Source organism: Paramormyrops kingsleyae, chromosome 2, assembly GCF_048594095.1.
Source record: "Paramormyrops kingsleyae isolate MSU_618 chromosome 2, PKINGS_0.4, whole genome shotgun sequence".
NCBI lineage: Eukaryota > Metazoa > Chordata > Actinopteri > Osteoglossiformes > Mormyridae > Paramormyrops > Paramormyrops kingsleyae.
In genome coordinates, this window is record NC_132798.1 from 36780522 (window position 1) to 36805970 (window position 25449).

The 25449-nt window shown below is 46.1% G+C and overlaps 1 protein-coding gene across 7 annotated transcripts in view; it reads right to left on the reverse strand.

The window, feature by feature from the left end:
- osbp2b (oxysterol binding protein 2b) overlaps positions 1-25449 on the reverse strand; it is a 56331-nt gene that overhangs the window by 13317 nt on the left and 17565 nt on the right. For 4 of the 7 annotated variants that reach the window (XM_023804336.2, XM_072709066.1, XM_072709068.1 and 1 more), the window contains 3 exons: positions 6069-6319; positions 449-650; positions 122-316 (listed from right to left, as the gene is read on the reverse strand). In XM_023804336.2, the coding sequence (XP_023660104.1) occupies positions 122-316; positions 449-650; positions 6069-6319 (648 nt within the window). Of the gene's footprint in view, positions 1-121; positions 317-448; positions 651-3076; positions 3198-6068; positions 6320-13616; positions 13784-25449 lie in introns of those variants that run through there. The other 3 variants (XM_072709069.1, XM_023804340.2, XM_023804338.2) reach the window with 3 other exon arrangements.

A 25449-nucleotide genomic window follows, 5' to 3' on the forward strand; every position in this document is an offset into this window, starting at 1 on the left:
CCTGCCACAGGTGAAGGATGTGAGACCGGCTGGGTGTGGCTAGCCAGTCCTGATAGGTGACACTGTAACAAGTCACATCTAATAAGGTGACGGTGTTTTCAAACGAGGTGTGGAAACCGACCAAAGGTGGGACCTGGTGGGCTTTTTTGGTCGATACAGCCTTGGTATCTCGCTATGCAGCGCCCAGAACGTTCTGGAAGCACGAGGACAGCATCAGCTGCAGCTGCAGTGGAAACTGGAACCCAACTGGCGGCCCGCCCGAGGGCTCGGGGTACGTAACGCAGAATTTGACAGTTCGAAGAATCGGTTACGCCACCTGTGCACAGGTGGGTAGTAAACTAAGCTAGATAAACATGGCTGTCGCTCAGTCAGAAAGCCCGCAATGGCCAATGGGTCATGAGAGCAAAGCAGAGAGCAGGCAGGAGGGCAGGCAGTGAGGAAGCCTCACCCTTGGCCGGGGCGGGAGCGATGGCAGGTGTGTTGGCTGTCAGTGGAGGACCCTCCCTCCAGGCCCTTTCCAGGGTGTTGTGTTGCTTGGCCAGCTGCTCGATGGTCTCCTCCAGGCGGCTTCGCTGCTCACGCTCATGCTGCAGGGCGCGCTGCCATCTCCGGCTGTGCGTCTCCGCTAGGTCCAGGAAGTCGCGGCAAGCCTGGACACACACACGTACAGACAGACTACATAGCATCACTCAGCCGCTCTGCAGGTTTACCGCGGTTGTTAAAACCTCTCTTTATACTTCAAATAACATTATTTAAAAACATTTAAAATCAGTATCAGTGATTTCAAGCAGCTTTTTGTTGTCAGATGAGGGATAAAACCCAACCAGGACCGCGGTTCTGAATTCTGTGCTGGTGGCGATTCTCAGAAATGTCAAAGTTCAGGGACAATAAAAATGAAAGTGCAGGGCTGATAGAAACTAAGACTGAGTCATCAGTCCTTTTAAATAACGTTCATATTAAACATGAGAACTGAAAAAGTGAAAGTCAGGCGCTAAACCCCATCCCAGGCTGACCTGGGATCAGTGGAATATGTCCAGGCTGGGGGTGGCTGATGTTCTAGGACCCGTGAGCCACGTTTACCCCAACGACTCGCCTGCTAATCAGAGGTCACCCAGCCACTGAGTTGCCACAGGGCCGTCAGACATGCTGGCATCTCTCTGTTGAAGACTGTTCCCAAAATGACCCCCCACGCAACATGCCTAGTTTTGATTCTGCAATCAAAGCAATGGGTCAGTGGCATCGCATACTGTAGTTGGACACCCTGCATTACATTATCAGTGTCCTCAGTGACACAGAGCTCCGCATTCCATTGGAAGAATGCAAACCTTCATATGATGAAGCGGTGGTGGCTTTTTTTTGTTGTCCCTGTCACCCCAGAACAGCCACAACCCTCAGAAAGAAAGCTTACCAACACCCCCTTGATGTAAAGCACAAGAAAACACTTTCATACACTCCATCCGTGCAAGACTCAAGAGTTAAGATCTGCCTGGCATTTAAATGAGTATAAATAATTAAATAAAAAGCCGGTTCACAGCAGCACATGAAGCCAGTCCCCTGAAGGGCACGCTATAGGTACGCCTTTAAGAATTCCTGGGCCGCTGACCACGCCCTCTACCACCTCTCGTCCCAGTGCCCCCCCTCAAAGCTAAACCTTCTGTGAAGTGTTTCAGTCAGCCTGGAGCACAAGCCAGGGAGCTGGGACGCAGGAGAGGAGCGCTTACCTTCAGCCGAGCCGGGAAGCTGTATCCCAAGCCTGCTCAGCGACTTCTGCGTAAAAACCCCATGTGACTGTCTCACTTCCTCATTCTGACAGAGCCATGTGAAAGTGAGACATTTCAGCAAAGGGGAAGGAGGGATTACATGGGATTGGTAGCCAGTTGAGGCCATTGGCAGTTTTTGGGATGAGCTGACATACATGCATACGGCATTAATAATGACCCAGGGTCTGAGGCTTGGTGAGAGCCGGGACAGGGGACTGGGGGTGCCCATTCTCTTTTGGTTCCATCTCTCAGCACAGCGGCTACTGAGATCAGCATCTCTCTCATGATCAACACACATGGTTTCACTGGGGGGGGGGGGGTTAAACTCCATGCATCAGACTCAACATGTTTCCTGAACTTCTCACATGATCCAACCACAACAGCTTATACTGTTCCTACGGTCAGCACGAACACGACACCACCATGGTGCGTGACCCTGCCGACGTTTCACTTTTGTGCAAGAGCTGCTTGCTTCAGCTGGACAGGGGAGCCAAACAGGTCAGGCCAGCCCAGGGACAGTTTCTGTCCCGCAGGCCAGTGAAGATGTGATTCCAAAACCCCAGAGGTAAGCTCAAAATGCAGCAGGTGCATTGCAGCTGTAAGTGGGTCCAAGAGCCCAGGGGATGGGGCCCCCCGCCTTCCTCACACTGACCCCCCTCCCCCTGTTTAGGCTTCATCTCTCCACCTCCCTTTCTCATTGCAGCCAGCAGAATGACATACATTACAAAAGCAGCTGCACAGAGGTGGACATGACCCCAGAACAGTGGGGAGGTCCCTCAGCCTGCTGTCACACCCCACCCCCACACACACAAACAACCGAACACTCAGCTGTCTGTTGGCGAGAAGTCAGCTTGGCACTTACTAATTTATTTTAATTAAAAAGTAGAACACGGAAACTGCACAGTTTCTACATGATTCTGAGCCAAGTGATACTCTTTTTAAATGCATTATAATGCAAATTTTAAATGTATTTTCAATGCAAAATGTTGAAATATTTTGGAATATATAAGAACTTAGAACTAAAGATAAAAACCAAATATTTACACACATATACGGTCATGGTGTTACCGGATTTCGCCACCTGCCCTCTCTGGCCAAGCTGTCCAATTACACCGCTCTGCCAAAGCCGAACCTCGGCAGGTGGACCAGCCCGATGTGACATTTACAGAGCCGAGGATCAGTGGGTAAAGTAAGACCGCAACTCGAGATGCCTGTGCGTTTCTTTCCTGCAAAAGTCAGGGCTGTAAGCATGAGCCCAACCACCCCCCCCCCACTCCACCCCACCCAAAAAGAAAAGAGGCACAAACAGGACAAACCTTGTTCATCTGTCCAGCAGGAGGAATTTTCTTCTGTAGTGATTGGAACAGGGGGCAGACAGCACTGCAGCTAACGGGGGGAGGGGTGCTATTCCTGTTCTCCCCCCACAGCAGATCTGGTAACAGATCTAAATCAGCACACTGGTCACTGGCAGTCACTGTGCCCCCTCCCACTATGGCCAAACACACCCCAACCCATAAATCTCTTAAACTAATAATAAAAAACATAAATCGATAAAACTCAGCCATTCCTTTCCAGCTCCTTATCCAATACAACGTCACAGCTTAGAGCCTCTCCCAGGAAGCAGAGGGTGCAGGTAAGGGTGGGTGGGTGCACGCACGCACGCACACACAATACAGTTGCAAAACAAAAAAAATGGATAATAGAGAATAAAAGCCAATCCACGTACATGTCCACACGCACGTATGTGCATGCACAGTCTCACATATGCACACAGCCCAACTCCCTCAGCTGCCAATAAAGGTAATAACAAGATGTAATTTTGGTTGGGGGATCCCTCCCCCCCTACCACGAGCGGCACTTGGCATCACTGATCACAGGACACCTTGAAATTAACACTGAATACATTACCTGATGATAAGTGAAATACCTATGAGGAGGAGGGGGGAATGGGAGACAGGTCACGTGACAGATCGTCATGTGTACCCCATTCCACACCCAATGGAGGCATCAGTGTAAATCAGCCCCAGTAACCATAGCCAGACCATGATGGCCGACCGCATGTCTAGCTGTCACTGCAACACTCCCAGGTCCTCCTTGCTATCCCTGTGACAGGCGTTTCTGCTCCTGTCCCACATTGCGTTAAACTCTGCAGTAAAGCAGACCCGAGCAGCTGTGTAACACAGGCACAGCCCATGGGGTGGCACTGCCGGGGGCCAGAGCAGGCTGGCGGCTGCTCAGAAAGCTGTAGACAGGCAGAAGGGGTTTGCCTGCTGCACTTACTAATCCCAGGTGCCCCCAGCATTGTGTCCTGTGCTGCCATCCCACCACGGCACTGACCAGGATAAGAAATGGACCGTTTCTCTGATGAGCCATGGTATTAGTTACATATACAGTGGTACCTCGGTTCTCTTAATCCGTTCCGGACTCCGGATCGAACCCTAAAAAGTTTGAGTTCTTTCCATTCTTCCCATAAGAAATAATGGAAAACCAATTAATTGGTTCCCGGCCCCCCAAAATTACACCTAAATATCTTTTTTTTTTTTTTTTTTTTTTTTGCATTTAAACACAAAATGAACAGGATAAAACAAGAAGAGCATTTTTTCCTTAAAGGCGTCCAAAACGATAAAGATCTTATCCCAACATTACCCCTGTCCTGCCCCCATCGTCCGCTCCTTCTGTGTGCCACGCCCCCTTGTTAACCTCGTGTGGGATCCCCATGTGATCAGCTGTTTCTGGTTGTTGTCATTAGTCCTCTGTATTAAGTCCGCGTTTCAGTTTGTTTCCCCAGTCCGGTCATTGGGTGCGTTCGACTTGCTTACAGCACTGGCTTAAAGCAACACATTCTGATCCTGACGCAATGCATTACAGTTAGATGCATTGCGACCTCTCACCCGGCTGCACAAACTGGAACCGCCTCCGTGACAACACACCTTTGCCCTTATTGGCTGAAGAGTTTAGTTACACGCATGACGTTTGTATCCCAGGCAGTTCCCATGCGTAATCTGCTATTTCTCCCGAATATCACGTAAAGCAGTGAGAACAGGTTTTCAGTTAATTTACCTGGTAAAATAAAGTTTAAATAAATGACATAAATGCTCTAATAGTACATGTAAGTTAGTGGTTTATTTATTGTCAGTTACTGTAATGTTGCGCTGCTTTATTTGGTTAATCGTCCAGTCTGTGAAGAAGGCATTCAAGTAAGAATTGCATTGTAATATGACTCATTTCCTGGCGCCTATAATTTATATTTGGTCAGCGTTCACAGTTCGACTTCTGATATTCAGATCGAGTTCTAGGTCAAACTGGTTTGTTCGACTTTCAAGAAATTTGAGTTCTAGTGAGTTCGATAACCGAGGTACACTGTACTTATAGAGAATAGCACAGATCTGCATGTTTCCAGATGGGACAGAATCGACACTCTGGCATGACACTGCATGGGAAAGCAGGCACCATGTGCACTTAAGTCTCATATAAAAAGTCTTACTACTTTGTACCTATATTAATTCAGTGTTTCCCAGTCCACTCCGCAGGAGCCCACAGACAGTCCACATTTTTGATCCTACCAGGAGCTGGGAGAGCACAAAAATGTGGACTATTTGGCAGGGAGCTCGGTGGGAGCAAAAAACACAGACCGACTGTGGGTCCCTGAGGACGGATTAGGAAACACTATTAATTCATTATTATTATATTCACTATACTGATAGTGACTGGCGATGACAGTTACTGTATGCAATCACAGCAGCGAGGATGATAATTAGCTAACATTACATTAACAGCTACTGTGCTCACACTGATTATCCCTTTGGTGGTGATTATCACTATATTAACAGTTATTGTACTCACCCTGAAACTAGTATTTGGAGTGATGGTTACCATAACTCACAAGGATAATCACTTTCCAGGTGACAGTCATTGTATTCTCAGCAATAACATTAATCTTTAACAATAACAGTTGCATTCGAACTAACATAAATGCTAACAATGTACTACACTAACAGGGATCATGACTTTCATCTGACAGTGATAAACATTACATTAAAAATTTTACTCACAAAGATCATAATGCTGACAAAAATAGTTACATTACTCTAGCTGATTAAGGCCCTGAAGGTGATAAGTTACCGTGTTCAGAATAACAAACAGCTCGTATTTGTATGGATCATAAAGCTGACAGTGATAGTTACTATACCCTGAATGTTTATTGTTTTTTGAGGTGATAGTCACTCTGATTAAAGTAACTAACACCATTTAAATAGTTGCTGTACTCACACGGATCATAGCACCGGCTGCGACAGGCACCATACTCACATTGATCATAGCATTGGAGGTGATGCGGAAGAGCGTGGCCCGTTCGTTGACGGCCTTGATCTTCTCCCCACCCTCCACGGGCACACGTAAGCCTTCGAGCTCACTCAGGGAGCGCTGCAGAGCTGCACCATGCTTGGCAATCAGGTCGTTGCAGGTGCTCAGGTCATCAAGCTTGCTGGCTAGAGTCTTCAGCGTACCCTGAATCTCACTTCTGTCTGACTGGGAGGCAGGCTCCTCGTCCCCAGAATCATCTACGAGGGGGAGGAGGGCTATGTTAGGAAAGGGCATTCTGTGGGACTAGCCACTCTGGCATGTTCAAAGCATATACCTCCTAGACCAGAAGAATTCATCTGAATGGGAATTTGACCCAGATGGACACGTAACAGCATGCGCAAAACTCTTCGGAAATCCACACAAAGTAATTCAATTAAGCCATTAAAGAAAACTAAATTGAAAACAGCAGGCTTAACAATCACTGATAGCATCTATGGTGTGATAAAACAACGTTCCTTTGATTTAAAAATAAGGCAGCACACTGGTGCTGCCCTGCTGGTCAGCCTCACTTCCCAGGGCCTCTCGTACTTACAGTCAGCTACTAAACAGGGCAAAAGAAAATCATTATGGTCAGCACATCTGGAAGTGGACTTAAATGTAACAACAGAGAAGCAAGCCGACTGTGTGAGTGCCCACATGCATAATGATAATGGGTGATAAAAAAATTACCTCAGCCTTAATCATGCAACAAGGATATATATTTATGACAGATTTAACATTCTGCTGCAAAATGTTGTACGTGAACTTTGCTCTAATTAATATAATGATTAATTTTCACACATGCCAAACGCCTTCACACAGCTGCCATCACTCCCACCCCTCCATTCTCTTTAATTTAAGGCTTCCTGTAGTCAAAAAGGCACACGTGAGTCATCTGCTGCACTGATAGACTGGAACATCAGTGTGGGGGACTGGGTCTGAAGGGACAATTTAACGACCAAAGGGGCCTCCTTGGATTCCAATATGTAGGTGATGAGTCTACCCTGCCAGCCAGACATGCATCACTACCCTTGTGCCTGCTATATGGCACCATTGCCATGGAGAAAATGGACAACATCAGATCAGTTCTTAGTCCCTAGAGGTCGAATTGATCTCTCTTTGAGTCATGCGTGGGAGTCTTAGAGCGGACCCCCTATCCAGCATGAAAATCAGGCTGACAACTGGGATGAGGACTTCCACCAAGAAATCCTCCATCAGAGTGGCTTTCCCGCTGGAGGAGAATCCTAAAACAGGCAATGCACAGTCAACAGCGAACCACCAGCCATCACTGTGAGTTGGATGTTTTGCATTGAACATCACAAAAAATAGACAAAATGACTCATCTGAGTTTTTATGGGCAAAGAATAGGTGATTAAATATATACTGAAAAATGAATTACAAGCACAGACTCACTCACACGCTGACTGCAGCTAATCGCATCGATCATGGTCCTGGAGCATGATGGGAGGGCAGTAAATTCTAGATCTCATCACTGATAAATGTGTGTTAGTAACCCTTCACTGCTCATTCGCTCTGTATTATGGCTGCCCTCTGCTACCCCGTCCCCACCCCAAAAAACAAACACACATGCTCACAAAGCCACATACATGCAGTATTTCTCTTTCACAAAGATCGTTGACAGGACTGCGCATAATGACAGCGGAGATATGGAGTGAAGCCACCGGTTATGACAGCAGCAGACAGGAGGCCCTGACAGCATCAGAGACATGATGGGATGCAGGGAGTGCCAGCACCATCCAGGGCAGCTTATGGGCAGAGCCCAGAGCAATCGCAGAACCCGGGGGTCAAACTCAGCTAGTTAGCACTGAGAAAACACTGAGGCCACCTCACACTGTCAGGGGCATTAATTAATAGAGAATTAAACAGGCAATTGGCCACATGTTTCACTGCTAACTGAGCTAGATCCTCATGCAGGATGGTAGGAAAGAGAGAAGATGTCGGTGAGGAGCAGCCAGCCAACTAGACTGAACACAATCATGCCACCCCAACAGAGAGGGAGACGAGAGGAGATGGAGAATGACCAAGGGGGTCCTGAGCTTAGCTCATATGCAGAAGGCTCTGGCTTCAGACACACTGCTCTCCTTACAATCACCACTGACTAACACTGTGTCCAAACACTGCTGTGTTGAAACTTATAAAATTAGTATTATTTGCTTTTCTATAACATCACCTAAGGAGCTTTCTTGGATTTTTCTGGATTTCATGACATTTAACAAATAAAATGAAGCTTACTCTGACCTTTTTTTTTTTAACATTTTCCCTCTCTTTTGTTTCAGATTTACTGAAGGGAGGTTTTAAAAGTATGACAGTTTATGTGAAAATATTTCAAACCTTATGCACAAAAAACAAAACCCAAAAGCGGCTGTGAGACAGTGAAACTGCACATCAGCAGCCACAGCCACGTGCAGAAGTTCTACATTCACTTCCGGAGACTGAATGGGGATCAGAGCGAACAGAGAAATGTCACAGTGGGGGGAGGTTCTCTGCATAAAGGAAGAGGAGCGCACTGCTTCTCTCAAACCTCCAATCCTCAACAGCACCCGTCTACTGCCATCCCTTTGATTTGCTGTTATTCTTCAAACTACTCTTCCCCTAAGACGGGTTCATAAAATTCTTACAAAAATTGGACTGTACCACAGAAGCAAGGACTGGCCCAGTTTGGGTTTTTTATTCAATAAAATGCTAACGATGATATTCCCGGCAGAAGGTGGTGCAATAGTTAAAGATCTGTAGCCTGAGCACTGCTGGTTTATGCCCTGAAATATTCAATTCAATTCAATTTTATTTATATAGCGCATTATCACAACATTACATTGTCTCAATGCGCTTTACATTTCTGCCTCGTAAGGACCCCCCATTGAGTAAGCCAAAGGCAACGGTGGCAAGGAAAAACTCCCTAAGAGGAAGAAACCTTGGGAGGAACCAGACCCAAAGGGGGAGCCCATCCTCCAGGGGCTGGCAGATGAGTCAAACAAACAAGATGATATGACTAAGCTAATACAGGGGTTGAAATATATGTCTCAATGCAGCGGCCGACCGGTGCAGGCACGTGGTGCTTGATGCACGATGGCAGGATTAATAGACACACAGCCGCCGGATGGATGGCGAGGCATCGTGTTGAGCCAAGGGCAGGCAGGTTGGAGGGTAGCTGCCGGAGGTGGAGGTAGTTGTCTTGCAGGCCGCAGAGGCATAAACTCTTCAACGACATTGTGCTCCATGGAGCACACCCCAGAAGGGGTGAGGGAGGAAATAAGAATAATTGTGTATTAGCCAGAGTTGAGGAAACCAGAGGCAGTGCAAGCAAAATGATCGAGTGCAATATTCGTCTAGGCTCCGGCAGATCTGAATATAGCAGCATGAGAAAGAGGGAGAGACAGGCGGGAACACAGGTATGGGGACTCCCTGAACATCAGCACTCTAGTGTAGAGCTAGAGTGACAGCACTGACGCCTCAGTTTATCCAAAGCCAATGACACCGATCCCCACCCAGCTCATCACCTCATACTGTTAGTCTGACTGGGAGTGAGGGACTAGCTGGAACCAGAACTAGGTTTCCTATACGCTAAGCTATACAAGTGCGTTTTTAATCTAGACTTGAAAAGCGAGAGTGTGCCTGAATCCCGCACATCCGCCGGGAGACCATTCCACAGCTGCGGAGCTCTGTAAGAGAATGCTCTGCAGCCTGCCGTAGCCCTGTCTACTTTAGGAACTAATAGATATCCTGCTCCTTGTGAACGAAGCAGGCGAGAAGGGTTGTAAGGGACCAGAAGATCATTGAGATATTGTGGTGCAAGGCCATTCAGAGTTTTGTAAGTCAATAGTAATAATTTGTAGTCAATCCTAAACTTGACCGGTAGCCAGTGCAGGGAAGACAGGATAGGGCTAATGTGATAAAATTTTTTAGTTTTTGTTAGAACTCTGGCAGCTGCATTTTGTACTAACTGAAGTTTATGTAGGGATCCAGATGGACAACCCGAAAGGAGGGCATTGCAGTAGTCCAATCTAGAAGTTATAAAGGCATGTATTAGTTTTTCTGCATCTTGAAAGGACAGCAACTTCCGAAGCTTGGCTATGTTCCATAGATGATAAAATGCCGTACTGGTAATGCTATTTATGTGAGCACTGAAGCAGAGGTCGGAGTCTACCAGGACACCAAGATTTCTGACCACTGTTTTAAATTGAGTAGGGAGGCCGCTAGGGTTGGGGTTTACAAACTTATTGCGGGCCTCCTTAGGACCGATTAAAAGAACCTCAGTTTTTTCAGTATTTAACATGAGGAAATTCCTTGCCATCCAACAACGGATGTCTAGCAGACAGTCGGATAAAGAAGAGAGCTGGGATGCGTCACTAGGTTTAACAGATATATACAATTGTGTATCATCAGCATAACAATGAAAATTAACACTGTAATTTCTAATTATGTTACCAAGCGGTAGCATATATAGATTGAACAGTAGGGGGCCCAGCACTGATCCCTGCGGGACACCATATCTTACTTTAGTGGCTATGGATGACTCATTGTTTACATGGACAAACTGGTAACGATCAGTTAAATACGAACGAAACCACAGTAGTGCTGTCCCTTTAATGCCAATCAATGTTTCCAACCGGTCCAAAAGAATATTATGGTCTCCAGTATCGAATGCTGCAGTTAGATCCAGTAAGAATAATAGCGATATACAGCCACGGTCGGAAGCCATAAGCAAGTCGTTTATCACTTTGACTAAGGCCGTTTCTGTGCTATGATTGGGTCTGAAACCAGACTGATATAGCTCGTTAGCATTATTATCTTGAAGAAAGGAGGACAGTTGGTGAGCAACAACTTTCTCAAGAATTTTAGAAATGAAGGGAAGATTTGAGATGGGTCTATAGTTTCCTAAGTCACTAGGTTCAAGATTTGGTTTCTTTAGGATAGGTCTAATAACAGCCATTTTAAAAGATTTAGGAACATATCCAAGACTGAGATGAGTTTAACAAGTTTAACAATGTAGTGCTAATCAGTGGTGCAATTTCCTTAAGTAGATTGGTGGGTATTGGGTCAACAAGGCTAGTAGTGGGTTTGCAAGAGGAAATTAACTGAAGGAGTTCTGTCTGCACTACAGGAGTGAAACATTCAAAGATGTTATCATTAGTACTAATAACACTAGCACTAGCAGAGGATTAGTGGTTGTGTGCAACCGTGGGCGTGCTCGTGATGGTATGTCTAATCGTGGTTATTTTATTATTAAAAAACGCAATAAAGGCATCACTACCAAGAGCTTCTGGGACTTGTGAGTTTAACAATGAACGATTCTTTGTTAACCTAGATACAGTTTCAAATAGGAATTTAGGATTGGTTTTGTTATTTTCTATTAGTTTAGAGAGATACATAGACCTAGCAGTCATTAGTGCATGTCTATACTTAGACAGGCTCTCTTTCCAGGCAAATCTAAAAACTTCTAATTTTGTTGACCGCCATTTGCGTTCTAGCTTTCGTGAAGCTTGTTTAAGTTCACGTGTACGGTTAGAGTACCAGGGGGCAGGTTTCTTATCTCTATGTTTTATTTTCTTGAGTGGTGCTACATGATCAAGAGTGGTACGAAATGATTCTACCATGTTCACGGCTACCTGTTCAAGTTCATTTACACATGACACTTCAGAGGTTAGGTTAAAGGACTGTGGGAGCTGTTCCAGAAAAGTTGCAGCGGATAATGAGGCTATGGAACGTCTAGTATCGTACCTCTGGTCTGGGGCCTTAGGGGAGTTATGTTGTATTTGAAATGTTAAAAGGTAATGATCTGAAAGTAGAGGATTCTGAGGGATAATTGATATGTGTTCAACCAGGACACCATGACAAGAATCAGGTCTAGGGTGTGGTTACAGGCATGAGTTGGCCCAGTTACATTCTGATGTACACCGACAGAGTCAAGAATGGCAGTAAATGCTTTTGTTACTGGATCACTTTCCATATGAATATTAAAATCACCAACAATCAAGGCCTTGTCAGTAGTAACCACCAAGCTTGTTAAGAAATCTGCAAATTCCTTAAGGAAATTGCTATAGGGGCCTGGCGGTCTATACACAATGGCAATGGTGATTGGAGGTGTAGAACTACACTTAGATGTGCTTGCAAGATTTAGAATGATAAATTCAAACCTACTAAAGCTATAACCAGTATTTTCACGCACTCCTAGGTCGGTCTTAAATATTGCAGCAACTCCGCCACCTTTGCGATCTGGCCGAGGAGTATGCTTATAGCTATACTCAGCTGGAGTGGATTCATTTAGTGCCAAGAACTCATTCGGTTTTAGCCAAGTCTCAGTAAGACATAGGGCACTAAGATTAGAATCAGTAATGATTTCATTTACGAGCAATGTCTTAGGAGCCAGCGATCTAATGTTCAGGAGTCCAAGTTTTAGGTTTGCATTACACCTACTATCCAGAGTTGAAATAGGTCTAATTTCTCTAAGGTTTGCAAGACACGAACTACGATGGAATGACATCCCACGATTAAAACCGCGGGGAACAGACACAGTCTCAATAATATGAAGCCTGGGTGACGACTCTAAGCGACTAGCAGGCGGTCGGTTAAGCCGTTTTGCCTGCCGCCTTGGCTTGGCTCTGGTTAGTCAGCAATCTGCCCTAAGACTGTGAGCTATGCTTTTTGACAGGAGATCGGCACCAGCCCACGTGGGGTGAATACCGTCCCTCTTCAAAAGCCAAGGCCTACCCCAGAATGTCCGCCAATGGTCTATATAACCCACACCATTTATCGGGCACCATTCCGACAGCCAGCGATGCAGCGACGATAATCTGCTGTACATTTCGTCGCCACGTCTAGCAGGGATAGGGCCAGAGCATGTTACTGACGCGGACATCTTCCTCGCAAGGCTGCACACCGCTATGAAATTTGCTTTAGTGATCTCCGATTGCCTCAATCGGACATCATTTGTGCCGACGTGGATAACAATATGCGAATACTTACGTTTACTATTAGCCAGCACTTTTAAGTTTGATAAGATGTCGGTCGCTCTGGCACCAGGGAGACAATTAACTACGGCCGCTGGAGTCGCTACTCTCACGTTTCTTAGCATAGAATCGCCGATTACCAGAGCGCTTTCAACAGGCGGCTCAGTGGGTGTTTCACTGAGTGGGGAGAACCTGTTGGAAACGCGAATGGGTGAATGGTGCCGGTGTGAGTCCTGTTTGGACTTACGGCTATGCCGCCGGGTCGTCACCCACTCGCCTTGCTGCGAAGGCCCTGCTGCCGGAGCGGGGGGAGACTGGCTCACTATAGCGGACATATCCGGAGCCGCTAACACTGCGTCAATAAAACTCTCACTCTCCTGAATCTCCCGTAACGTCCGGATGCGTCCCTCTAAGTCTGCGATCTTCTCCGTCAGCCTGGCAACTAGCTTACACTTATCGCAGACAAACGTACCGCTAATGACGGGAGAAGAATAACTAAACATACTGCACTCGGAGCAAACGACAGGAGCCATAGTGATATACTTACGTTTAGCGGGGAAAAACTCCGGGGGCGGAGGCGATTAATCCGTCGTGGATTTGGAAGATTATCAGGAGACTATTAAGCTTGCCAAGATTTATCCGATTGCTTAATTCTAACTCTAAGTATTATTTGGGTTATAGTTTAAAAGTTCGCGCGGTAGCAACCAGTCTCGCTCACGCAGGAAACAGGAAACACGTCCAGAAGCTCTGAACGATCGGATATGGTAAGCTGGTGGATTCTGATCTCACTTCCTGATTACTTACGTAAACCATTTGTAGGTTTAAGTCGCAACCACATAATTTGTTGGAATTTTGTCATTTTTCAGTGACAGGGTGGGGGTGTCACCCAGGATGCACTGGTGCATCCCCCTTCCCGGCAATCCCCCAATGGCAACCCACAATTCACTACACAGTCCAATCCGCCTCAAATTGCAGTCTGGAAGTTAAGTGGGCTGAGGCTGTTCCATAGAAAAGAACCTGTCAGCACCAGACTGGGACAGGAGCAGCCCAGCAGGAACCTGAGCGGGGGCAGAAGGACAAGCAGCACCACTGGGTCTACAAAGGCCTTCAGAAATCTGTCAAGCTGGATGAGCGCATTAGACCCCACAGTGTCATGGGACACAGGGATTCTGTATTACTATTAATCATGTTTATAACTATTGCAGCATAAGGAAATGGTTCAGCACTAAAGGATTCCTAGTTCTCTCAGCTTGAAGATTCACTAAAGTGATTCCTGAAGGAGACAGGGGCTGTGGTGACAGCATTATGTAATACCGAGGGACACATTTACAGCTTTACAGCTTGGATGTGGTTAAAAACATTCATTAACATTGCAAGGCTTCCATTTTCGGTGTTCCAAACAGAAGGGAACAACAAGGAAAAAAATAAGTGCCAGAAATCAACCTAAAGTTAAAGTGACCTACAATTATGTCATCAGTTTTTTCTTACTTTTGCAATGTTATCTGATTGGCTCAACAGGTGGGCATTCTAATGCATAAATATGTTGAATCTCTAGTCTTGACTCATCATGAAGCTTGAGCTCCAACTGAGACTGTTCACAACAAACACTGAACACTCCTGCAGATGCTCTAGGGCAGGGGTGGCCAATCTTATGCGTAAAGGGCCCGTGTGTATGCGGGTTTTCGCTGCAACTCCCTAATTAGATTACTAATTAGAGGACTGATTGGCTGAAGAGTCCTCACACCTGGGTTTGAACAGGTGACCTACAGGTTATCCCAAAAACCTGCATACATACCGGCCCTTTGCGGGTAAGATTGGCCACCCCTCCTCTAGGGCTTTCAGCCCAGCTCAGCGACCCAACAACGGGTATCCCCTGGCTAAGACGGGCTCCTGCATCCAGCCTCTGCCAAGAGAGCTCCAGTGGGATCTCTATGATGGCTGCGACACAATACGGCAAGCTGCCAATGTCACTAAAATAAAAACTCCCGTTTATCTGATGCTAAGGAAGAATGGAACAATGAGGAAAGAACTCTGCTTGGTCAGCATCCAGGAAACAATGAAAAAAGAGCATTTTTTGGGGCTGGAACATAATCTTGTCTGAGTCTACCTACAGTCGTGGACAAGAGAAACAGGAAAAACATGTGAGAGGAGGACAGAGGGATAGAGCAGAAGGTTCCATCCTTTCTTAAACAGGGATCCACAAATGACAACAAACCAGTGCTGACGATTCCCTACTGTTAATGCATGATCATATTTAACGCCAAATGAACTGGGTAATACCAGTATTTCATCAATATATAAAACATCTCTGCAGACCCCAGGCTGAAACCCATGGTGTACAGGGTTATGATGGCCTTTGATTGTGGTTTTAACAACCTGGGTTCCATCTGGGCCGCTCAGAGAGGGCGAATCAAGGACCGCCCCCATGAAAAGGGCTGCAAGCCTCAGAAGTATTGGATCAATCTCTGAACTGCCAGACTGCTCCCAGATCCAGGCTCAAATTACAGCCGCTGAGCTCTCAGTCCTGTAGGCATCAGGGTGAAAAGTGAAAACTGGCATGCAAGCAAACTGCAGAAGGGGTGGGGGGAAAAAATCACAGGAATGACAGTAAATATAACCCCCTGAGCTAAATTAAGTCAGAAAATTCAAAGGAACTGTCTACCATATTCAAGGGTATAACTGCACCCAAAATGCCCTGAAAACCTATAACATGGTGGAATTTTGCCTGGCTTAACTCTATGAAATTGACTTGGAACAGAGCTGAACAGACACATGCTGAAACTACGAGTTACCCCGCAGGAAACCTGGGAAGTAATGAAAGCCTAGGAAGGCAGGGTGATGTCCTGGCACAAGGCCCATGGAGAAGAACTCAAAGCAACATGAGTGGTTTTGCTGGGATGGACACACTGCCGGAAGCCTCCACATATGTGACCATGAACACCGTCCCGGATGGAAATGGGGTGGGGGGCCTTCTAAAATAGGCCAGGTATCTTGGCTGTCTGCAGCAGAACTCTCCCACTGGTCTGTTGGGGGCACCATAAGTTGCAGGTTGCTACCGGGTGAGTCGCACAGTCCTCCAGTTGGCTTACGGCTCCCAGTCAAGTTTCCGATGTTGGCTGTGAGGTGGAGGTCGGCACTTAGGGGGTGTGAAATAAAAGAACTGGTGCCAAACAGATACCTGCAATGCCTATGGAGTGGCCTGCCTTAGGGAAGCATGTTGGATGAAGCGACAGGCACTACACAGAAACCAGGAAGTAATCATGTGGAGGGAAAAACGCAAGTCATAAGAAACTCATCAGGAACAAAGAGTCCTGCACCTGCAAAAGACACAACAGCTGACCAAAATGTCTCAGACACAGAACAACAAGATAGGAGAATGGCTGAAGTGATCGAAAGATTATCAAATCAAAGTGCTGAGCAAGCCACCCTTCACCTGAAACTGATTACGCAGGACCTGACAAGGTGAGAAGGGTCAGAGGAGAAGTGTCAGAACAAAGCAAATATGAAGGGGCTGATTAAGCATTATTAGGGACCAGAGGCAAGGCATTTTGTGAACGAGAAATTAGGAGCTAGCCAGGGGTCAAGTGGTGGAGTTGTGCAAATGGCGGAGCATCGAGGATCCAGTCATGCCTATAGCAGTCGAGTAGGTAGCTGTAGAGACAGCCTGGGGACACTGAAGAGGAGGCAGATGGTGTGGAGCAGGCCCAACTTAGCTAGTTTCCTACAGAGCCCCAAGCCTTTGTATCAAACATTGCCCCCATAGTCCTGGGGCAGCAGAGCTGCCAAATAAGATGCCACACTACTTCATTTTAATTAGCTGTTGTAATTATTACAAATTAAGGAATCTACTGCTTCAGGAAATGGTCATTTAGGGTAAATTATCGAACAAGCAATACTGGAGAACTCCAGAATTCCAGATCTCTTTGGGGTATGTCCTCTGCCAACAGGAGCTCCGAAAAAAGCTGCATTTAAGTTAAACAAAAGCCGGTGGTGTAGCCGGGAAATCAGCATGTAACAGGAAGATTGCCAGTTCAAGCGTTCCAGGTGAAAAGGGTGTTATGAAATACCCTTCACAGAAGGGTACTTAACCAAAAACTCTCAACATTCAGCTGAATAAAAAGATGGAAGTTGTTAAAAGCGGGGCAGAAAGATGCTATGCTGCTGATGAACTTGGTGCCTTGTGGTTGGGGGAAACACGTGTTTGACGCATCTCTGATTCCCCTCACTTGTAAATCATTGCTGAAGAATGGATATCACAGCTGCCGATGATGGCGATTCACATAATTTGAGAAAAAAAAAAATGAAAAGTAGAAGTTCTGCCATCACAAAGTCTAAGATAGTTAAAAGCCTAATTAACATATTAAATCAGTCAGAATCACTAGCATTACTCATTAGTTACTAGCATTATTCATCCCTATCAGGAGGTGACAGAACAGAGTCCACTTGCAATTAGAAACCAAGGAGTACCTATAAACAGAATAAAAAGATTGATTAATTAATTGATTAAAAGCCTACTGCAAAGGCATGAAGGTGAGTGCAGAGACTATGGACACGGGGATCAGCCTATGTGAAGGCCTAAAGCCACACACATACACCTTTTCCAACATTCACATTGTCTGGAGATGAAGTTAAACAGTGTAACTATGGTGACCACCCCCATCCTTGGGTGAAGATATCTGAGCTGCCTGCCTCCATCCTGCCCTGGTGCTTCCAGGTAACCTGCCCATCATTCTGCAGGGCACGGCTTCATTTTCCCCAAGCTTTGCTCTGTCAGTACATTTCTCTCAGAGTGAGAACCCAGACACCAGCGGTGCCTGGACCTCCAGGGAGCCCATGAAATCAAGTGTAAGAGGCATTTCAAACACTGGGTTTTGCTGTGGCGGAAAACGGTGCCGGGTATCGGACTATGGTTTAAGGGATGTCTGTGGCACATGGAGTACAGAAAGGGTACAGTTACAGACACTAGTTAAACAGTATGTGAAAAAAACTTAATTAGCATGAATTTACATGGACCATAGCTATAGGAACCAGTAAAACTTCAAAGTTGGCAATCATGTGCCAAAATACCTCAAAAACATTGTTTCAGTTTCTATGTTGTTATTTTGAGGCAAAAGTAATTCAACAGGAAGACCACAGACAACAGGCGTCAACAGACCAATTTGCTGAATTCAGGCTGACAGGCGAAGGCAAACCCCATCATTTTTATGCCGAGACAATGGTGCTGGCTCACGTGGTGACCGTTACTGTTCTGTCTCACAAACAGCTTGTCTCCTCCTTGGCTATCCTCACCAAAATTCACAGGAAGCTGTGAATGAAAACAGTTGCCCTAGAAACGGATGCCCACGCAGTGATGAAGTTATTTTTAGCAGACCTGGGAATGACGCATTTCACACTGTCTCCGCTCTGCACTCCTGCACCCCCCCCCCCGGCTTGTGTGCAAGTGCGTGCAAATTTCATACAGAGCCAAAGAGAAGTGAGTGACAGAGAGAGAGAGAGAGAGGAGGCGTGAAGGAGAGAAAATGAGGTGCATAGATTCAGGATGCAATCTTGCTAAGCAATTGCGGAAGAGAATTCCCCCAAGACACCCACAAGAGACAAATAAAGGAGACAGCAACCGCGACACAGACAACGGGCACAACAGTTCACTTGTTTGAGCCTCAGTGTGGTACTGGAAACAAGACTTGAGGGAATAAAACCATTCTAACATACCTGAAACAGCTCTACTGCTAAAAAGACGTGTAGCCAATACCCGGTCCCAATAACAGCAATGCCCAGTAGCTCGATTCGCTCTCCAAGGTCAACCCACTTGCTTTCCTGATCATCTTATTGGATCAATACTGAATGCATCTGGGGTGCTGGAAGGGAAATATTTCATAGATCTGACCCTTTTTTACCTCAGTCTCCTTCCAGACCCTAAAGTGTGGTCACTAATTAGCTATCCTCCCTGTGCCTCTGCTAGTGCCTGTGTCTTTGTGGGCAGGAAGTCAAAGCTCTCCTGTCTAAAGAGGGAGCTGCTTTAAATGAACCATAACCGGCTTAAAACAGAATGTGTGGGGATCTTCACAGGATAGCAAAACCAAGCTGAAAATGATCTGCCATGCTGAAAAGGTAGCTGGCTGATCACAATCCCATAAACACAATCTCCCAGAGTCCTAAGGGGGGAGTGAAAGACAGACGGAAGTACCCTAATAAATAGATGGCAAACTGTCCAGTTTGAAGAAGGAAGCTGAAGAGAGAAATGAGACCGACATAAATAAAGATTCAAATACAGAGACTGGAGAACAAGGCTAAGTGAGACTGGATTGACATTAAAATCAAAAATATTTCTGAACTTCAACATGATTCCTACTGTACTGGATACCTCTCATTGGGCAGAATACACACACTTGCACACATGCATTTGTGTTTCTGTCTTTGTGGGGACTTGATTTAATTAATGATCACTAACCCTGTTCTAATGAAACTGGAGCACTCTCCCAAAATTTGTCTCCGCAAGGATAATGGGTCCCGCACACAGGCGCACAGTCCTGTTATCTTCTGACCTAGACTCACTCTCTTTGGAGGGCACAGAGAAACCAGAGACAAAGTTAAAAAGACGATAACGGACCAAAAGGAAGACAAACATGCTCTCCAAGGACACTTGCGACCCTCATCAGCCACGGTGCACTACAGAAAGTCGTCTTTTTCCTTTCGCTCTGACTAAGGAGACATACCTTGCATATAAGACTCGAGGTACAAATTGTGACAAGCCTGGCAGTAAGCTGTGACTTCTGAAAGACAGGACCCACCACACCGTGCCACTGCTATGGCATTTGTGTCTTCACATGGTGCATTGTTGCAATTTTGCCATCACGGTCCTTGGGTACATTTCCCAAAAGTATAGTTGCTAAGTAACTTAGCAACTTAGTTGGAACCATGCAATTGAATGGGTCCAGCTATGCACGTTGCTAACGGGAAACGCACCTCTGGCTGGTGAACCAGTATGATGATGATAGCGTGCCTGCCACCACACAAACAGATTGGGGAAAAAAATTGCAAGAAAGGGGACAAAATGAAAGCTCAACTGGGGGGTCTTGTAGATAAAGTATCGTACACAAATCTTTGCCCAGCTGGGGTTCCCTTTAAGACTCAACTCCTGCAGCCTAGCTGACGCTTTCAAACCCGGATCAAACAGCAGCCCAGCGGTAATCACTATGCCTTCACACCCCACAGAAGAAGTGTTCCCCCGGTCTGGAGAAGCGTATTTCAGCAGCAACTCTGTTTCTGACCCTTCCCCATTAATTGCCACACCACTGAAAATGTACAGAATTTGGAGAGGGGAGTGGTGCTATAAAAGATCTGCCAAGTAACTCAGCCTGTGAGGCGCAATTTACAAAAAGCTTACATGACATGAAATTGCTGCCATTTTACACTGAGGAAAGCAGACTTCACTATTGTTTCCCAGCATGCACTGCAACTCCTGCTGCATCCCATGCCTGGGCTTTCTTCTGCAGGTAAAATGTGACTATTTGTCCAATCAGATGCTGACTGGAAAGGAGCCCAAACGTTTCAAACCAAAAGACAGATTTTCTTTAAAGAAAGAATAAATCAATTACTTAATGAATGCAGTGCTGGGACATATTAAAATATGTCTGTGGCATTTTTACACAGGCCAGTTGTCCTCCAAAGGAAATCCAGTTCTTTGCAGCCAACTCAAGCAATCCTAGCACATGTTGACCATTTGCCCTCTCTACTGGTCAAAATAGGTCAAGCAGCCAAGATAGCACAGTTGTGGAGGTGAGCCCTCTGTTCTAGCACACTGGGTCAGAAAACCTAACTGTCAGATTCCACAGCACATAATCGGATGTACTGTTATACAATGCTACATTTATGACTAACTGTACTACATCATTGACTAAGACGGTGTGTCACAATCCAGACCAGACACACGCAGGTCCACACACACACATACACACTTCTGAAGCACAACGTGCGGAGGACAAGCCTGACTGGGCAGTAGAGGCCCCACAGCAGGGGGACACAGCTGCAGGAACAGGGGCAAGTGAAATGAGAAGGAAAGACTGAAGGGGAATATGTAAGACGCAACTGTGGCACCCGAGGCCTCAGGCATCGTAGCGACCCTGAAACTCAGGTGTAACTAATCAAACCATACTGCACAGAAATACAGGCATTGCTAATGCCTAAAAAGCCGAACCATGCTGTAACACAGGCACTTGCCAGACCTAACTAACCAAACTCCAAATACACAATACAATGCAGCTGTGGCAGCCAGGTCTTAAAAGACTACATTTATGGTGTACTATAAAATTTTCTCATTGAAGAGACTACTATTGAGATCGACAGAAAATGGACAAAACCAGAAGAACTAGGTCTAAGACAACCCAGGGTTTCAAACAGGCACCTCAGAACAGGTTAACAGCCCCATGTTAACATACACCACCAGAGAGCAGAGATGCCACTGGCCACACATCTCCCCAGTGTGACAGGCAGCCTCTGCTGGGAAATGCATTCCCACTCAGAGTGACCCAGGGAGCCCCAAGAATCTCAGATGGAGTAAAAAACAGGGGGAAACCGACTTCCCTAGCTGAGGAAGTGAAAGCCGACCTTAGCAGAGCTAAGGCCCTGCTCTACTGAGCTTTTTCATTTGATATTTCACTACATGCTAATTATCTCTCAAATATAGATCAGTGCTATAATCATAGCTGCTATGGCCTGCACTCTCTGCACGATCCTGAGGGTGCTAGGACCCTGGGAACAGCTTCCCTGCTAGGGTGACTGTTCTGGGGGACAGAGCTTGGAACTGGCATGCACGTTCTGTCGAAGCCAGAATAACAGCAACGCCTCAACTCCTTCCACTTCACAGTCCAGCACTGCCATCCCCATGGCAACCATCCCAGTCACCAGGCAACTTTCTGGCCTGTACTTCTACAGATGCTCCATAAAGCAGGACAAGCCAGCAAGCTGGGAGAGCATGCTCTGAGTGTTGCATCATCTTATCACCTTGCTAACACATGCACTGAGAAGAGAGAGAGTGGGCGAGCGAGGAAGAGAGAGAGAACAGCGTGCCCGACATCCAACCCGACCCGCCTGGCGGAGCACCCCTCACAGGAAAGCATGACAGTGACCATGCAGCAACTCGGGCCGGACGGGATAGGAATGGGATGCCAGATGGACAGATACCCCCTGTAGGCAGGATGGAGAACCGATGATGACAGGATGCCCACCCACCCCCACCATACTGACCCTTGTGGAACGCACTGAGGCACCCGGAGCTGCAGAAGGACCGCACCGTCGCCGGCTCCCAGCACCCCCGGCCATTCATCCCCTCACTGCGGCCCGAAGTGAGCACTAAGGGTGGGGGGGCCGGGGGGGCCGCCTCACTGGCTCTCCTTATTCAGCATCTGCCTTGTGCCCACACATACAGATGCACACGTTCGATCGCTCGCTCTGTTGGAGGGCGGGCGGGCTCTCCCCGGGCACGCCGGTGTTCCCTTGCTCTCCGCCTCGTTTCGCTCGGCTCCGTTCCGGAAAACCGGCACGCTGCAGCACGCAGGCGCGCCTCGCCACTGGCCGGCTGTGTCCCTCCACATGCTTCTGTCCCTCTCTCGGTGCAAAGAGAGAGAGGGAGAGAGAGAGAGATGGAGAGGAGGAGGGAGTAAGGAAAGGAGGAGGAGGAGGATTCAGCTGCCGGCAGTCATCCATGGGATGCAGCCCATAATGCATTGCTTTGTTCTCCCTGATTCAGCCCCTCCTCACCTGACAGCACAAGTCGATACTTAGGCGCTCGTGAAGAGCGATGGGGTTGGGAAGCTGGAGCACATGGCTCCATCACAGCAGGGGGAGTGCCTGTCTGTCTGTCTGTCAGTCAGAAACACCCCTGAGTGGCTTCAGGCGAAGGCCTTTCCACACAGCATGGCCATGAACCCCACTGCTTCCTGTATCACCCAGACTTCGGACTGGGGAAGCCAGCCTAAGAAACCGAACCGGGAAGCCCGTTTTACCAGCAGCCTTAAAAGTCAGCGCTTGTCGTAACTGGAGCGGGATCACCTTGACAATAATATCTCATCCACACAGCGAGCTGCGTTCAGGGTCACCGTGTGTGTGCGCGCATGCATTCATGTCTTTCTTCTGCTTATGGTCAGGCATGACCACAATTAGCTGCTATGTAGGCTGACCATCCCCAATCAGATGGCAGTTAACCAAGTCTTGAGATAAATAGCTCATTTTGAAAGTGGCCACTTTCTTTCGTTTCTGTGTTTCTTGGGGGGCAGTAATATAGTCATTAGTGACCCCCCCCCCCCCCCCGACATAATACAGGTATCCAGTTACTCAACAACGCAATCAAACCACAAAATGTACAAACACCTAACACAGACACACGCAGGGGAACAACATGACGAGCAGAGGTCAAGCCAAAACAAGACTCCACTCACATGCTAGAAACTGAGCACTGAAAGCTTCCAGTTTCACTAACGTACTCCAGCTTCACAAATTACAGTAAACAAACACTCTCAACATGAACGGGTGCATTTCCATTTGCAGCACACAACGCAGACCCCAGCAGGTGGTGTCCACAGACTCGGAAAAAGGGGTGGGCAGAGTTGAATAAATAAAGGGTCATTCCATGGCAAATCACCACACTCTTGGACCTCACGTTCACGGATTTTAACGAAACCTGGCATGCTGATTTGGTCACATAAGTAACTCATGGAACTGAAATTGGGTGAGTCTTGGATCAATATTGAGGGAGATTTAAGTGAACAAAGTTTTAACTTTTTTTTTTTTGGGGGGGGGGGGGGTGGCTATGAATTTCACTGGCTATATTTACCTTAATGTAAGCTGCACAGAAGAGGCCCTTATAATGTTTTAAAGCTATTGTCCAACTTGAACAAATAATATGCCATGCCCATTTGAATAATTACTATGTAATAAATGATTAAAATATTACAACAAAATTCAATAACAAAAAAATTATAAAAACTATATTTAAAAATTGATAATATAATATAACCTGTTATCATCATATGCAGCCACAACATAAACCTTTGATGCTTGCAAAGTCGAGTGATTCCCTAAGTGTGCATTTACACTGAACCGATTTGCACACCTCACTCACCTCTGATGAATGCAGGGCATTTATTAGCCATATTTACTAGCCATGTGGGCCTTTTCAATAGTATGGGAAGTACAGGTGTCTGCAATGACATTAACGAGGCTTCCATTAAATTTCATTGTAGCATATTTGTAACCTTAATTAATGTTATTGCTTACATCTGTGGTTGTTATATTTCATGTCAGTTTCGCTGCCATTAAAAAGGTCCATCAGTGATATGGAACCATGTGACGCTACGTTTAAGTCAAGATATCTCACCTTAAAAACCAAAGACCAAATTTTCTGGAGATGTTCATGACATTATGCTCAAGGTTTAGTAAAAAATTGATCAATATTGAAATAGTTTTTTTTGTTATTGAATTTTTAATACTTAAATCATTTATTACATAGTAATTATTCAAATGGGGATGGCATATTATTTGTTCAATCTATAGAGCTGGACAATAGCTTTAAAACAGTATAAGGACCACTTCTGTGCAGCTTACATTAAGGTAAATATAGCCAGTCAAATTCATAGCCCCTCACTTAAATCTCCCTCAATATTGATCCAAAACTCGCCCAATTTCAGTTCCATGAGTTATTCATGTGACCAAATTAGCATGCCAAGTTTCGTTAAAATTCGTGAACATGAGGTCTGAGAGTGTGGTGATTTGTCATGGAATGACCCTAAAGTAAAACAGCCGTTTATCAGCTCTAAAATCAAAAACAAAGGTGTAGACCATAAGTAACACAAACGTAGTGAGCATAAATGCAGCTCAGCATACTTTCATTCTGAATTATTAACAGCATGGTCTAGACAGTCTACACTAATAGTAAACACAACAGTCCAAAAATAGAACCTCCAATAATGGGAACACACAGCCACTCACATTTCCTTTTGGACAGAACATCAAACCCAGAGCAAAATGTTTTAACATTATTACACTGAGGCTGCTTAGCAGACACTTTCACCCAAAATTATGAACATTACTTCCAGATACACTACAGTCAATAGGCTAGTCCCTAGTACAACAGGAGTGTGCCAGGAATGAACAGCCACTGAATTACAAGGTCACCTCCCTAAGCAGCACATCACCAGCAGCGTTCACTAGTGACTCCTTGTTACACACTTGCTTTCATTCCAGCTCAGCCCTGACAGATCATCTCTTCCCAGAAGCTGACATATGGTGATATCTGTGAATTCCTTCTGAGAAATACTTTTAAAGAAACCAAACCAGAAGAAAGAGGAAAGTTTTTCCTCCCTTAAAATTAGTAACTTCACAAAGTC